Source organism: Pristiophorus japonicus, chromosome 7 (genome assembly GCF_044704955.1).
Source record: "Pristiophorus japonicus isolate sPriJap1 chromosome 7, sPriJap1.hap1, whole genome shotgun sequence".
In the NCBI taxonomy this organism is placed as follows: domain Eukaryota; kingdom Metazoa; phylum Chordata; class Chondrichthyes; family Pristiophoridae; genus Pristiophorus; species Pristiophorus japonicus.
Genome location: NC_091983.1, coordinates 73,101,706 through 73,115,081, shown reverse-complemented (window position 1 = coordinate 73,115,081; position 13,376 = coordinate 73,101,706). Strand labels below are relative to the sequence as shown.

Sequence of the window (13,376 nt, the reverse complement as noted above, 5' to 3'; positions counted from 1 at the left end):
CTTTCAGTGACTAATGAACCATGACCCCCAGGTCTCGTTGCACCTCTCCTTTTCCTAGTCTGCCGCCATTCAGATAATATTCTGCCTTTGTGTTTTTGCCCCCAAAATGGATAACCTCACATTTATCCACATTATACTGCACCTGCCATGCATTTTCCCACTTACCTAACCTGTCCAAGTCACCCTGCAGCCGCTTAGCGTCCTCCTCACAGCTCACACCGCCACCCAGTTTAGTGTCATCTGCAAACTTGGAGATATTACACTCTATTCCTTCATCCAAATCGTTAATATATATTGTAAAGAGCTGGGGTCCCAGCACTGAGCCCTGCGGCACTCCACTAGTCACTGCCTGCCATTCTGAAAAGGACCCGTTTATCCCGACTCTCTGCTTCCTGTCTGCCAACTAGTTCCCTATCCATGTCAGTATATTACCCCCAATACCATGTGCTTTGACTTTGCACAACAATCTCTTGTGTGGGACCTTGTCAAAAGCCTTTTGAAAGTCGAAATACACCACATCCACTGGTTCTCCCTTGTCCACTCTTCTTAGTCAAACACGATCTTTCCTTAACAAATCCGTGCTAACTGTCCCTAATTAATCCTTGCCTTTCCAGATGTAGATTGAGCAGAAGTTAGCCACGCCTGCTGTGCCATACTTACCAGTGTGATGTCAGTGGAGTGGGCTGGAGGATTTTCAGTTCATATAAACTCACAGTGCTGAGCGTTCTTATGGCACATCTGAAAAAAATTATAAAAAGGAATATTGTTCAAACATTTGAAAAATTCAAATCTGTTTAAAAAAATGTGCAATTTTGTTTGGTTTTATTTAACTTGAACTGCAATTTCTATCTAGTTAGTACTTGTGTTTTTCTGTTTTACAGGGATAATAGCCAGAACTGTGATCGTCAACTGAAAGACATGGGGAACATTTTGTGACAAAAAGCAGGACAAAGTGTGACAATCATTACAACCACAGATTCCAGAGTATGTAGGGATCATTACTGCTGCAACACTTGTGTATATTACACTAATCACAAAGGATGCAATGGATATTGCAACTATTTATATTTTAATACAATTTCTGCAGATGTTTTGGAAACCTGAAATAATGAATTTATCTCATATGGAGGGAACAGGTAATCTGCTGTGTGAAAAATTAATTTAGTATTTTGTAAAGGAATGTATAGTATTCATACATTCCCTTTTATTTACTAGCTTTTCTGAAATTTAATTTATTGCATCATAGCTGCTAACATGATTCTTCTGCGATTTTTCTTTCTGTTTGACAATTGAATATCAGCATGTTTTCCAATATTTAACATAATGAATACTTTTTATGAAATGATCCAGGCTTTTAAAAGAACTATAAATATGTAAAGATAGATCTTTCATTCTGTTAAGTAATAAAATACAAAAAACATATTATGACAAATTGAAATGTTAAAAGGTTGGGTACTACAATATTCCTGTGAATTGGTATAAAGTGTTATCTTTAGTCTCCAAAAATCTGAGAGATGTAGAAGTGATTTGATAATTTGATCATTTATATACATACATACACACACACTGCAGGTAATAACTATCATCTTCCAAACTGAAGTAAACAAAGAAAATATTGGCCTGAGTCAAGTTAATTATTATATGATGTTTCCATAAGGCAGTGAACGTTGAAGATCTTTAGCATTTGAGTAGATGTGGGGTTATAATGAAAATGTGGCCATCAGTGATTGGATGGTGCCATGAATTAGCACACAAGCCTATCACCTTTGGCTCCTAGGATGAAAGTCCACCTAGTCTGTTTGATCATTTTAATGGGTCCATTGTGAAATGATGAGCTTAGAAAGTCTCAGCCCAGTACCTGATGGGCATGCACTCGAAGCAGTAATTGGCACAAAATTTGCAATTAGAGAGGCCACAGGCTGGCTGATATGAGAAAAGGAAGGTGAGACACTGGGGTAGTCGGGGGTGCTTATCTGAGATCAGTGTTAAGACACATTATTCCTGCTGAGTGGAGGGAGCTTTGACCATTCTAAAGTTGACCTGCAGTGGTTGATACTGGTACTTGGTATCAAAAATTACGAAGCATTCCATTTTCCAACACTAACATAGATAAAATTCACCAAAACATTTTTTTCAAGGAATGACCAGAATCAACCATGCATTTAATAAAGAAAATGGTTATTGGATTCAATTATTTCTCATGTTTCATGGAGATGTGTGGTGATTGAGAACAGATAGTGTTTCTGGATTAAATGCGTCACAATGACATCACTGATACTATGGTACATTTTAGAATTTTTAACTTTTTTATTCGAATTTGAATGACTGTTCGAATAGGACTGATATTAGCATTTGGAACATGGGCAGCAGAGGACGCAAGTCAATAAAAAGAATAATCGGTCGAGGAGGATAACAGGCGGCCGATTCACTGCTGCCTGTTTCCGGCCCCCCCTAAAGTTAAAATCAGTCCTTATATATCTCATGAGAAGCCATTGGATATAATCTATATTCCACGCAAGATGCTGACCATAAGCTCATAAGTGACTAAGTGGTAAGGGAGTTACTGCAGCTAAAAATGTCTTTACACTACTGTACATTTGGGTTTCTCTCTATTGGTTTCACTCCATAGTGTAAACAAATCCAGGTTCCAGGCAGCGACACATTGTAGATCCATGAAAATTGGATTTGATGTCCTGGCCTCCCTATTAACAGCAGAGTCCCGTGTGCCTACAGACTGACTCCCGACTCCAAATGCAAAGGTGGGAGAGCATCGGAGAGGGTGTGCTCTCGAAAAGAGGAGTCAATGGTCAAGTGCAAAGTAAAAGTGCTTTCAAACTCTCCTCAATGGATTGAAGGTTAAAAGGATAGGTGCAGATATAGAAGGTCAAATACTGTATGGAACACAATGGTTCCTGTGCTGCTGGTGAGCAAGGAAATAGATATGGAAATATCATTTGTGAAATGTAATTGGTCAGAGCTGAATGATGTGTGATTATTAGCACTAAAACTACAAGACTCTGCTTATGGGAGTGCAGATTAAAGAATCGGACATAGAGATCAGTGTGCCTGATTTATGGTTGTCCTGATTTTCTGGCCATGATTTTAATGGCCAGAAAATCAGGAGCACCACAAATCAAATGCACCGCCTTCCGTTTCCGATTCCGCAGTCCAGAGTCAAGGGGACATGGGTGAACTTGGAGGGCTGCTAATATTCTGGAGTTTTCCTTGCTCACATTTGGGGGTGGGACAATACTTTGCAAAGCAATATCTTCCAGGCAGCTTCTATCTGTATTTGGTCATCTTCTTGACATGATTGAGCAAATGAGTCCCAATCGTCGGGTGAATTGCATGGTGTCGGTGGAGGAAAGGTGCTTGATCACCTGAATGGCCAAATTTCAGTCCATAATTTTGGCATTCCTAGGTAGACTGCTGGTGTCCCTGTTGCTCATTTCTTATACTTTAGAGTTGCTGTGTAGAGGCAATTTATGAGCAGGCATTGTCTGTACATTTCCCCCTCATGATATACTATGAAGTTTCACTCCAGTGATAACAGGTATGAATGCATCTGCCTACAGACCACAACTCCATTTCATGGTCTCATTGAAGCAGAACTATTGACGATGTTACTTGTGCCGGTATTCTACACAAAATAAACCTACTCCCAGGCTCATCACATCAGAACCCCACGCCCAGAGGTAGCAGGAGATTAGCAGAGCACCAAGAGCTGAATAATGATTCAGAGAGCTATTAGGATAAATGTCTTCACCACCTGGGCCGTTATCAGGAGGAGTGGATTGCCCAGCTGTGTAGAACCCGGCCGGTTATCATTCCATTCGGACAGGTTTCACGGCAGTCCATTCTGCCAGATTACCACCCAGACAGTGAGGACAAAAATGTATCTCATTGTTTATAAAGCCAGAAGTAGTTCAACATCAATTGTACCCTCATTCTGTTGGGCTCAGTAAACGTTCCAAGCTAATACCATTGATAGTGTTGTTAACATTCACTGCTAAAATAAAAATAGTTTAAAAATTGGCATAAGCAGAACAAAACAAAAGAATATTAATGCTAATTATAACTCATTCATCTTTAAGAGATACCTTGATGGTGCAGTTCGCTCTTTGAGGATACCGTGGGAACCTCTCTACGTTACCTGCACAACATAGCAGCTTTGTATGACTAGGTGAAAGAAGGCTGGCCAGAGTTAGCAAGGCAAGTTGGTAATAAATTCATTCCAACTGCACTTGTTAGGAACCCGTCACCCTCTTCCATGTAGCTCGGGGATGTTGCCACCCAGAGTTCCTTTGCATTCTGTGATGGTTGATCGAGTGGGGTTGATCGAACAACTCTGAATGGCAATGTGGTTAATGTGTCAGTTCAGGCAGAAATCAACCCAATGGAAACACGTTTTAGTGAATTTAAATCACCAATTGTATGGATAGTACTGTGTAGAGTACTGCAAGTTGCTATTTTAGTTGGTTACTAATGTAGTTTTAAGGTGCAAAAAATGAAGCATAATTTATGTAATCTACATTAGTGACAACATGTTAAATAAAACATTGCTTTTCATTCTGTTTGCACCAAATCTTTTTTTCTTCAAACCCAGTAACTAATTACCGGTTCACTTTTGTAATCTGGGCTCTTATTTTCTAAGTATTTGTCTCCAGAAGATGAATTATATTGCAACAAACATAATTTATTTAAAAATAGTGTTCAAAATGAAATTTCAAATTGCTAAAATTGTGAATGCCCTTTTGAATCAAATCAATCTCTTATAAAAGTTTTAATAGCGCCTGTCACACTTCAGATATCATGCGTCAAATGTCAGAAGTATTGGAAAAGGCTAAAAAAGGCAGTTATTTTTAATGCTGTTTAACCTGGAGGTAGAAATTTATGAGCATCTTTCCATCTGCAATCTTCCCATATCAAATAATAATTAAACTGATGCACCTCAGGCTGTGTATATTCCCAGCAATTAGATTTTGTGGTTTTAAAGGGACTGACCATTTTAACACATCTCCACCGTGGCAGCAAAATAATACATTATGGCCGGGAAATTGCGGAGCGCCCCTTTGGAGGGCAGTAACCTTCGTGAAGCGGGACTTCCCGTGCCTAGCGAGGAAGTCTCACCCTGCGACCTAAATTGGGGTCACCACCCCTGAGAGGAAGTGGAGCACAATGCGGGGTGGGCTCAGGGGCACAACGCGGCCTCTCTGCGCAGCACTAAGGTGTCTCAATGCCCTTCCCCTTCCGCTAAAGGGGAGAGATGCTCGGAGCTCTGCAGGCTTTTTGATGAGCCTTCACTGGACCACCACAAATGCGGGGTGCTGTGGCCGCAGCCTGGCACCGAAACGGAGTGCCGGGCTGCACAATCACAGCCTGGACCCCATGACAACGGCCCGACTGGTGGGTCGGGAAAAAAAATGGCAGTGCGCGGCGCAGCGCACCTCCCCTTTAACTTTGCCCCGCGAGCGGAGTGCGTAATCACAATTTTGCAGTACTGCCCACTGGGTGAAAACAGTTTCACACCCCGCAGAGGTGCTAACGGGAAGTGCACAACAGGCCAATTTCAGTCCCTATGTGTTACATGGTATAGCATTTCTGCCTTCATAAAACAGCTATCGCCATCAACACGATCGAAGCAGGCTCGAGGGGTCTTATGGCTTGCTCCTGCTCCTATTTTTTATGTTCTTATGTAACACAATGAGAGACCCACAGGTATAATATATATATAAAAAATGTCTTGAATATAGTGTAGGGCGTCACATTTCAAAGGTGTTCATCACACATTATGGCATCACACCTCAAAAGTGTTCATAGGGAAAATAAATCGATCACTGTCTGTTAACATTAATAACTTGAAGTTGTATAACACCTTTAATATTAAAAAGCATTTCAAGGTACTTTGCAGAAGTATAAGGAACAAATTTATACTGAGCCAAAGGAGGAGATATTAGGAGAGGTGACCAAAAGCTTGGTCAGAAGTGTATTTTAAAGAGGCGCTTCAAGGTAGATAGAGAGCTGGAGTGATTTAGGGAGGGAATTTCAGAGCATGGCGGAAGGTATAGCTGTCAATAATGGGGAAGCGGGAGGAGGGAGATGCACAGAAGCTGAAGTCAGATGAACAGAAAGTTTGGAAAGGTGTTGTAGCGCTGAGAATGTTGCAGAGATAGGCAGGGGCAAGGCCATGAAGAGCTTTAAGCATGAAGGATATTACTGAGGAGTAGATTGTAAATGATGCAGAAGAGAGAACAAGGATGGAACACTGGGATACATAGGAGAATTACTGGGAAATCATGAGAAAAGAAGCCGTTGGAAGTGATGCACTATCATCTACAGTGCAACAGGTAGAAATTATTCTCTGAGCTGTGGAAAAAAACTCCCTGTGCAGTGCCACGCCAATAACAGCTTCAGTTAGAATTACAAACCCATTATAGGAAGTAGGAAAGAGGAAAAAATATATTTTAAAATCATTCAAATGATCAAGTAAAAAAAAGGTTTGGGAGAAGGAGAAGGGAAGAAATAAATAATGCATTTGTATCTCTGACAAATAGGGAGGCAAATGAAAAAATAATTTATAATATAAATAATGGAGAAAAAGAAGCTTGGAAAAGGTAAAAACAAAGAAATTTACTTGCATTTTAAGCAGGATTTTGGTAATGTAGTAGGTATTACAAATGGATCTGTGAGGTTTATGTCTCATTATTACATTTTTACCTCATGTTAATCATTTAATATGTTCCTTTAGTAAATTTGGAAATTACACCAATGGATGAAATGCTATCACGCTTGGACTATAGCTGGACCACCTAAACATGAAAAAGTACACTCCAAAACCCAGACTATCCTTAAGTATGGCACAGGAGATATCCAGGGGGAATTCTCCTCTGCAATGCCACCCAAATCCTTGATCCCCAATCTCCCATATGCTCAACTTACCATCACTTCCTGGGACTGCCACGTGGAAGGTGATAGTAGATCCTCGAAAATTGTGGTAAAGGACCCCTAATGGAAGGAGATGGTCTTTTTTCCATCTAGTTGGCCCCAAATACTTATCTGCTGAAAGGCTCAGTCTCAAATATGCCCGAGACCTTCAATGGAAGCCATCTTTCCAATCTTCAGGGTGTTTCTGCTACATTAAGGTCCCTTGCCGCCTCTTCCAGTGCTGTAGTGGCATCCCTGCTGCAGCACCACTAGAGTTTCCTTGGTGGCATTGGTCTCCATCTTGATGGTGAGAATCCTGTCGGTAGCTCAGCGTGCATATGTAATGAGCCCCAACCAAGGAAAATGGGTAGGGAGGGATACAGTGGGATCGGGAGAGCTCACTGGGACTCTGCCCTGAAGAGGAGAACATCTCCTCGTGTTTAAAAATATTAATTATAATGGGTAAGGAGATGACATGGCAGCTGGTGGGTGGGGGTGTTGTGAATCATAATGCTTAAGTCATCACAACTGTGTGGGGCAGACTCGGTGGGCCAGCTGGAGGGATAATGAAGTATCATAGTTACGTGACTCATAGCAGAATAATTTTTAACAGATAGATTATGCAATATTTGAAATAAAATAATAGTGAAATTTTTATGCCTTTGAAAACTCCAAAAACATTAATCTGCCTTAGATTATAATCACATACATCTCTTAATAATTAGTATTTAATGAATGTGCAGTATTTTGTACTATTCAAAATGAGAGAATCAATGTTAGAAAGTGGAACATTTTACATTTCAGGCATCCTCCTCTACCAACTGAGAAGTAGCACAAGGACATGCAGGGTAAAGCTGCTTATTCTTCCCCATTCTCAGAAGAGCAGTCCTTACTATTGGGTTGTTCACTTGGCATCCCTGTGCTTTGACAACCTGGCTCGTGAAACAGTTCTATTTGTACTTATTTCTTATTCACTGGTTTATTCTGCTGCATCGTTGTGTAGTGGTGGTTCGAAATGGGCTGATCACAGTGCTCTTCCCATTGATGGATAAATCCCAGACCAGAACACCAAGTGTTAGCACCTTGAGAGATATGAAAATTAATGGAAACTTTATGGGCTAGATTTTCCATTATTTTTGCATGCATAACGCCCACTTAACGTCCATTTTAACGTTGAAATGAGATGTAACGGCCAGATATCGCCCATTTAGCCACAAAATGGAAACTGATGCCCATTTTTTGGATACTTATCGGCGAGCGTTACTTTCGGCATGTATTTAACACCGGGAAAAAATAAATACCGCCTGCCCACATTTTTGGGCAGAATCATCAATCAGAATAGGTGAAACCAACGCCCATAATATCGGCCAGCGTTACTTTCGGCGCGTAATTAATGCCAAGATTCAATAATACCGACCGCCCACTTTTTTTTGTCGTAAACATTTGCCGAAACTAGCGCCCAGTATATCGGCCAGCGTCACTTTCAGCACCTCGTACACATCTCACCCACAATATCACTTGTCGAAAACACCACTCTGAAAAAGTTGAACTAATCACAGCGGTGTGGATGCCATTTTTCAAATCGCATGTCGCTTCATTGAAAAGGCTGCTTCAATTTCGAGGGAGTTTGGATTGACTCTGGAGTTCTTCTCAGGTGAAGTGACTATCTGAACAGACATCTTTTCATACTGTGGACGATTGGGTTTTCCTGTAGGTGTCTCTTACTGTGGAAATTTATTGCTTGTGAACAATTGACATTATACTTTTATTGGAATGGGGCCAGCCATTTCGCAACCTGCATCGATTACAACGCAGATGCTGCAGAGTGCAAATGGCACAAGTCTAATCCACAGCATTATGTGCCCAATCTAAGACGTGCCAGTCTGAGGAGGAGATCCAGACCATATACCCCCCCCCCCGCACTTACAGGGAGAAGCGGTCTTATGTCGACTTAACCGAGAACACCTGCCTTCGGATACTGAGCTTTCACTAAGTGGAGATCACTGAGATATGCCAGCTCATCAGAACAGATGTGCAGCCTGCCAGCACCTTCAGGACATCACTGTCCGTCGAGGTCAAGGTCACCGCGGCACTGTTGTTCTACGCATCTGGTTCCTTTTAGGACTCCGCGGTCAACATTTCCCCTCTGTCTCAGCATGCCACACATTGCTGCATTAGACTGGTCACAGAGGCCCTCTGCACGCATTGGATGCACTTTACCAGCTTCCCTATGACCACGGAGGCTCAGACTGACAGGGATGGAGCATTCTACCGCATTGCTAAGTTCCCCAAGGTGCAGGAAGCAATACAGTGTACTCACATTGCCATGCAAGCACCTTCTCAGGACCCAGAGGTTTTTCGCAACAGAAAAGGATTTCACTCCCTGAAGGTCCAACTAGTTGTCGACCACAACCAGATAATTATGGCAGTGAATGCCAAATATCCAGGCAGCTGCGATAAGGCTCACATTCTGCGTGAGAGCGCTGTCTCTGACATGTTTACCAGTCAGCCACAAGGACAATGCTGGATGCTTGGTGACAAATGATATGGCCTAGCCACCTGGCTGATGACTCCCTGCATGACACCCACACCGAGGCCGAGAAGCGATACAATGAGAGCCACAGAGCCACACGCAATGCGGTCCAGAAAACAATTAGTGTGCGTAAGCAGTGCTTTAGATGCCTGGAGCACTCAGGAGGGGAGCTACAATACAACCCTGATCAAGTAGCTCAATTCATGGTCGTGTGCTCCATACTGCACAACTCGGCTATCAGGAGGGGACAAGAATTGCAAGAAGGGACTGATAGTCCACCTCAGGAGAGAGAGGAAGAGGAGGACGAGGGGCTGGATGCTGACCTCGGGTCAGACAATCAGGCTGACTATGCAACCATGGCCACGCCCCCCCTCCAGACCGCAGGAAGGGGCCCGTGGTGGCTACATAGCTGCAAGACTCTTACGTCAGGAGCTCATAAATGAGCGATTTGCCTGAAAGAACATTACTATTATTGACAAAGCTGACTCACTGCTGTGTGTGTAGCTCAGACATCAATGGTGGGCATCACCTTGGTGCCAGTTAAAGTTTAAGTTGATTCAAGTTAAGTGTAATTATACCTTTTGATGTTAAGGAATCACCAGTGTATAACGGTCCAGCTATCTGAGACAATGCGCAACAAGGTTATGTTGAATAAAAAACATTTAATATGACCATTGGTCTGAAATCATAAGTATCACGGGCAAAAACACCCCACCCCCACCCCACTTTTTTGAACATTGACATCAATCAAATGGTCAACATGTCCAGCAACACAGAATACAAATACAAAGCAGGAGGGTGGCCCCCTCCCCCCAAACATTACAACAAACTTCAGACACCAAGATGGAGATATAACAAAGGACATGCACCTCACTTTCCTTCCCCCCTCCCCTTCTTCTCCCCACCTCAACCGCTTCCCCACCTTGCTCCATGCCACCTGGCCGAAGAGCTCCTCAGGCGATGCCTCATTGGGGGGGATGAAGGCAGAGCTGGTGGTTGCACGGGTACAGGAGCGGGGGGTACCGAGGTGGGAACATTCTCGGATCCAGAAGCAGGATCTTGCTCCTGCCTCTCATGTGTCATTGGCACTGGGGGTGTGGAACTAGGGGTGGAGTGCCGCACTCCAGGATCACTGGGAGGCCTGTGCCAGCAGTGTTCCTGGCTATCGCCTCCAGGGCCTCCGCCATCCGCGGAACGTACTCAGTCATGGTGCCGGAGATGCTGGCCAGCTGTTGGGATATGCCCCCCAATGCATTTAGGATCTGGTCACCTATGTCTACAGTCCTCCTGAACAACTGTACCATCTCTCCGCTCTCAACTGGTGCTCGTGGTCCAGACCTGCCGTGTCCACGAAACCTCCGCGGGGTCAGCGTCATCCTGGATACACCTGGGGTGCTCGTTGGTGAGCTGCTTGGACCCGGAGGTCGGGTGGGAAGTGGAGGTGGGAATGGCCGGAGGAGCACTAGATGGCCTTGGGGTGGAATGCCTTCTGGAGCCTGGTGATGCAGACTCCTCAAAGTCGGCGCTCTAATCCATGGAGAACAGACCCAGCTGATTGACGGGTGAGAATTGGAGCTCCTCAGCACCAGATGTAGGATCGTCCGCCGAGTCCGGCCCCGCCCCCACCTTCTGGCCTCAGTGGTCTTGCCTGGGGATGTGCTGCTGGCTGAGCTGCAAAACACACATGAGGTTATTGGAGGAGAAGAGGGTGCTAGGGTCACAAGGTGAGTCCAGCGCGACACACAGCATATGCACGACAAAAGCACCACTTCTATCAAAATCATCGCAGACATCACATTTAATGACCATCAACACATTCTGCATTGCAATGATTCTCATGAGGCCAGCATTATTTATAGGACAACTTTAGAAATCATCTATCATATATTATTGTTCGGATATGAGTGGGTGTGGCATCTCATCATCATCATAGGCAGTCCCTCGACTCGAGGATGACTTGCTTCCACGTCAAAAAGTTCACAGGTGTTTCAATGAAGGACCTAATATTCCAGGTCCTGAACTACATATTGAAGGGTGGAAGATGCCTGTGCATGGATTTTATTAACATGTGGTGGCTGTTGCACATCAGCCACCACACGGGTTTGACAGAGCTAGGGTCTTGGTCCAGTGGCAAGGATTAACCAAGACGACTGGAGACCTGCTCTGTTGCACGGACCTAGTGCACACACATATCGCAGTGTGGGCTGGCCCGTGCTGCCCCTGGATCCTCACCGCTATTGGGCCCCCATCACATCCCTCCACAGTCTCTTGCCGCTCCTTCGCCCCGACCTCGCCTCTGCAGCTGCATCTGCCCACGCTCCAATCACCGACCAGGATCTTGGTGATGTCCCTTTTCACTGCCATTGCTCTCCTGCTCCAGCACGTGCTGCTCCCTGGAGTGGTAAGCCGCCACGCTTCTCCTTCTGCTCCCCAGCCTGCTCCGATGGTGCTCACAGGCTGGGGGCCACTCAGACTGCTGGGCCAGGCCGCCACGCTGCTCCTTCTGCTCCCAGGCATGCTCCAATGGCTGAGCGGCCCCCGGCCTGTGAACTTTACATCACGCAATGGTATATACTTTACTCACGTGGCATCACTTCAGGGTCTGCAGCTGCCTGCATGGCCATCTGGGGGTGCTTCCCCACGAGTGCGAGCACCCGCTCCTCAATGTCAGTGAGGTCGCTGGTGACTGGTGACCCCCCCACCTGTTCGCCTCTGCTCGGCCCTATTCGTCGATAGCGTCTTTTGTAAAAGGTAACATGATGACATGGCATGAGATCATTGCATGATATCATTGCTAGGTACTGTCACCGAGACTGATACAACACATAACCGACAGATGTAATCATGATTATTATGATAATTATCATTCTTTACCTAAAGACGTGCACCTTGACCACAGGCTTTGAGTACAACATTCCCGGTAAAAGTGAAAGACCTCATATCTGATGATAGTCACTCATGACTCTTACAAATCAAATTATATAAATACATAAGTACATGTAAATAAATATAATACTTACTCTTGCGGATCCAACAAGGTCGTTCCATCACTTGCAGCATTGGTTGCCCTCACGCACCTTGTTGGTCGCCGACGAGACCACCTCTCCTCTCTCGGCCCATATCTTCTGGTAGGCCTTTGGGGTGGGCTTCCCACGCCCTCCCTCCTCCTGTGTGAGGGAGGCATTAGCCTCGTCCAAGAACCTCCTCGCTCTTTTGCGCCCTCCAATGTGCTCCTCTCCCAGCTCACTGCTCTCACCAGCGTCAGTCTCCACAGTGCGCTGTGTCACCCCCTCTACTCCCTCCATTATAGGCACCAAATTCAGGAAAATATCTGGCTGGTAACAGCTAAATTTTTTTGCACAATTTGCTATAAAGCTCAAAACTCTTCCTCCTTTATCCCAAAGCAGCCAAACAAGCACCCACACCACACCCACACACGCCTTCACTCCCTCTCAGCTCCCTCTCTCTCTGTCTCCTCTTATGCGCATGTCATGATGACCTTTGACCTCCTGAATCATGCGAATCGAGCGTTGCCATGCCGTTGCTAAGAACAGCGACACTTTATGGCAGAAGGTCAGAGAGATTTAACGCTAATGTCCATTTCAGATCGTTCGCGGTAACGCCCAATTTTTAAAATGGAGATTAGGGGCTTTGAAAATGGGCAACAAGCCAGCGATCTGAAAACCCATTTTTACCGTCCACACCGGACATAACGCCCATTTTTGGGCGATCTGCACAAAAGTGTAAAATCTAGCCCTATATGTGGCCCCCGAGGCTCTAAGCACCTTTATAGCCCAGTAAGTTAAAGTTTAGGAAGCTCTGCTCCAGTGTATAATTTTTCTCGTGACAAGAGTGAGATTGCTCATTTAGAACCCTATGGGCCCGATATTCGCGAAGACCCACAGCCACCCATTTCTCG

The 13,376-nt window shown here is 44.6% G+C and overlaps 1 protein-coding gene across 1 annotated transcript in view; it reads left to right on the top strand.

The window, feature by feature from the left end:
* Window positions 1-6,365, top strand: part of mfsd2b (MFSD2 lysolipid transporter B, sphingolipid) — a 123,793-nt gene extending 117,428 nt beyond the window's left edge. Inside the window, exon 14 of the mRNA XM_070884186.1 lies at window positions 6,302-6,365. Within this exon, the coding sequence (XP_070740287.1) occupies window positions 6,302-6,365 (64 nt within the window). The remainder of the gene's footprint in view (window positions 1-6,301) is intronic.
* Window positions 6,366-13,376: the final 7,011 nt, after the last annotated feature.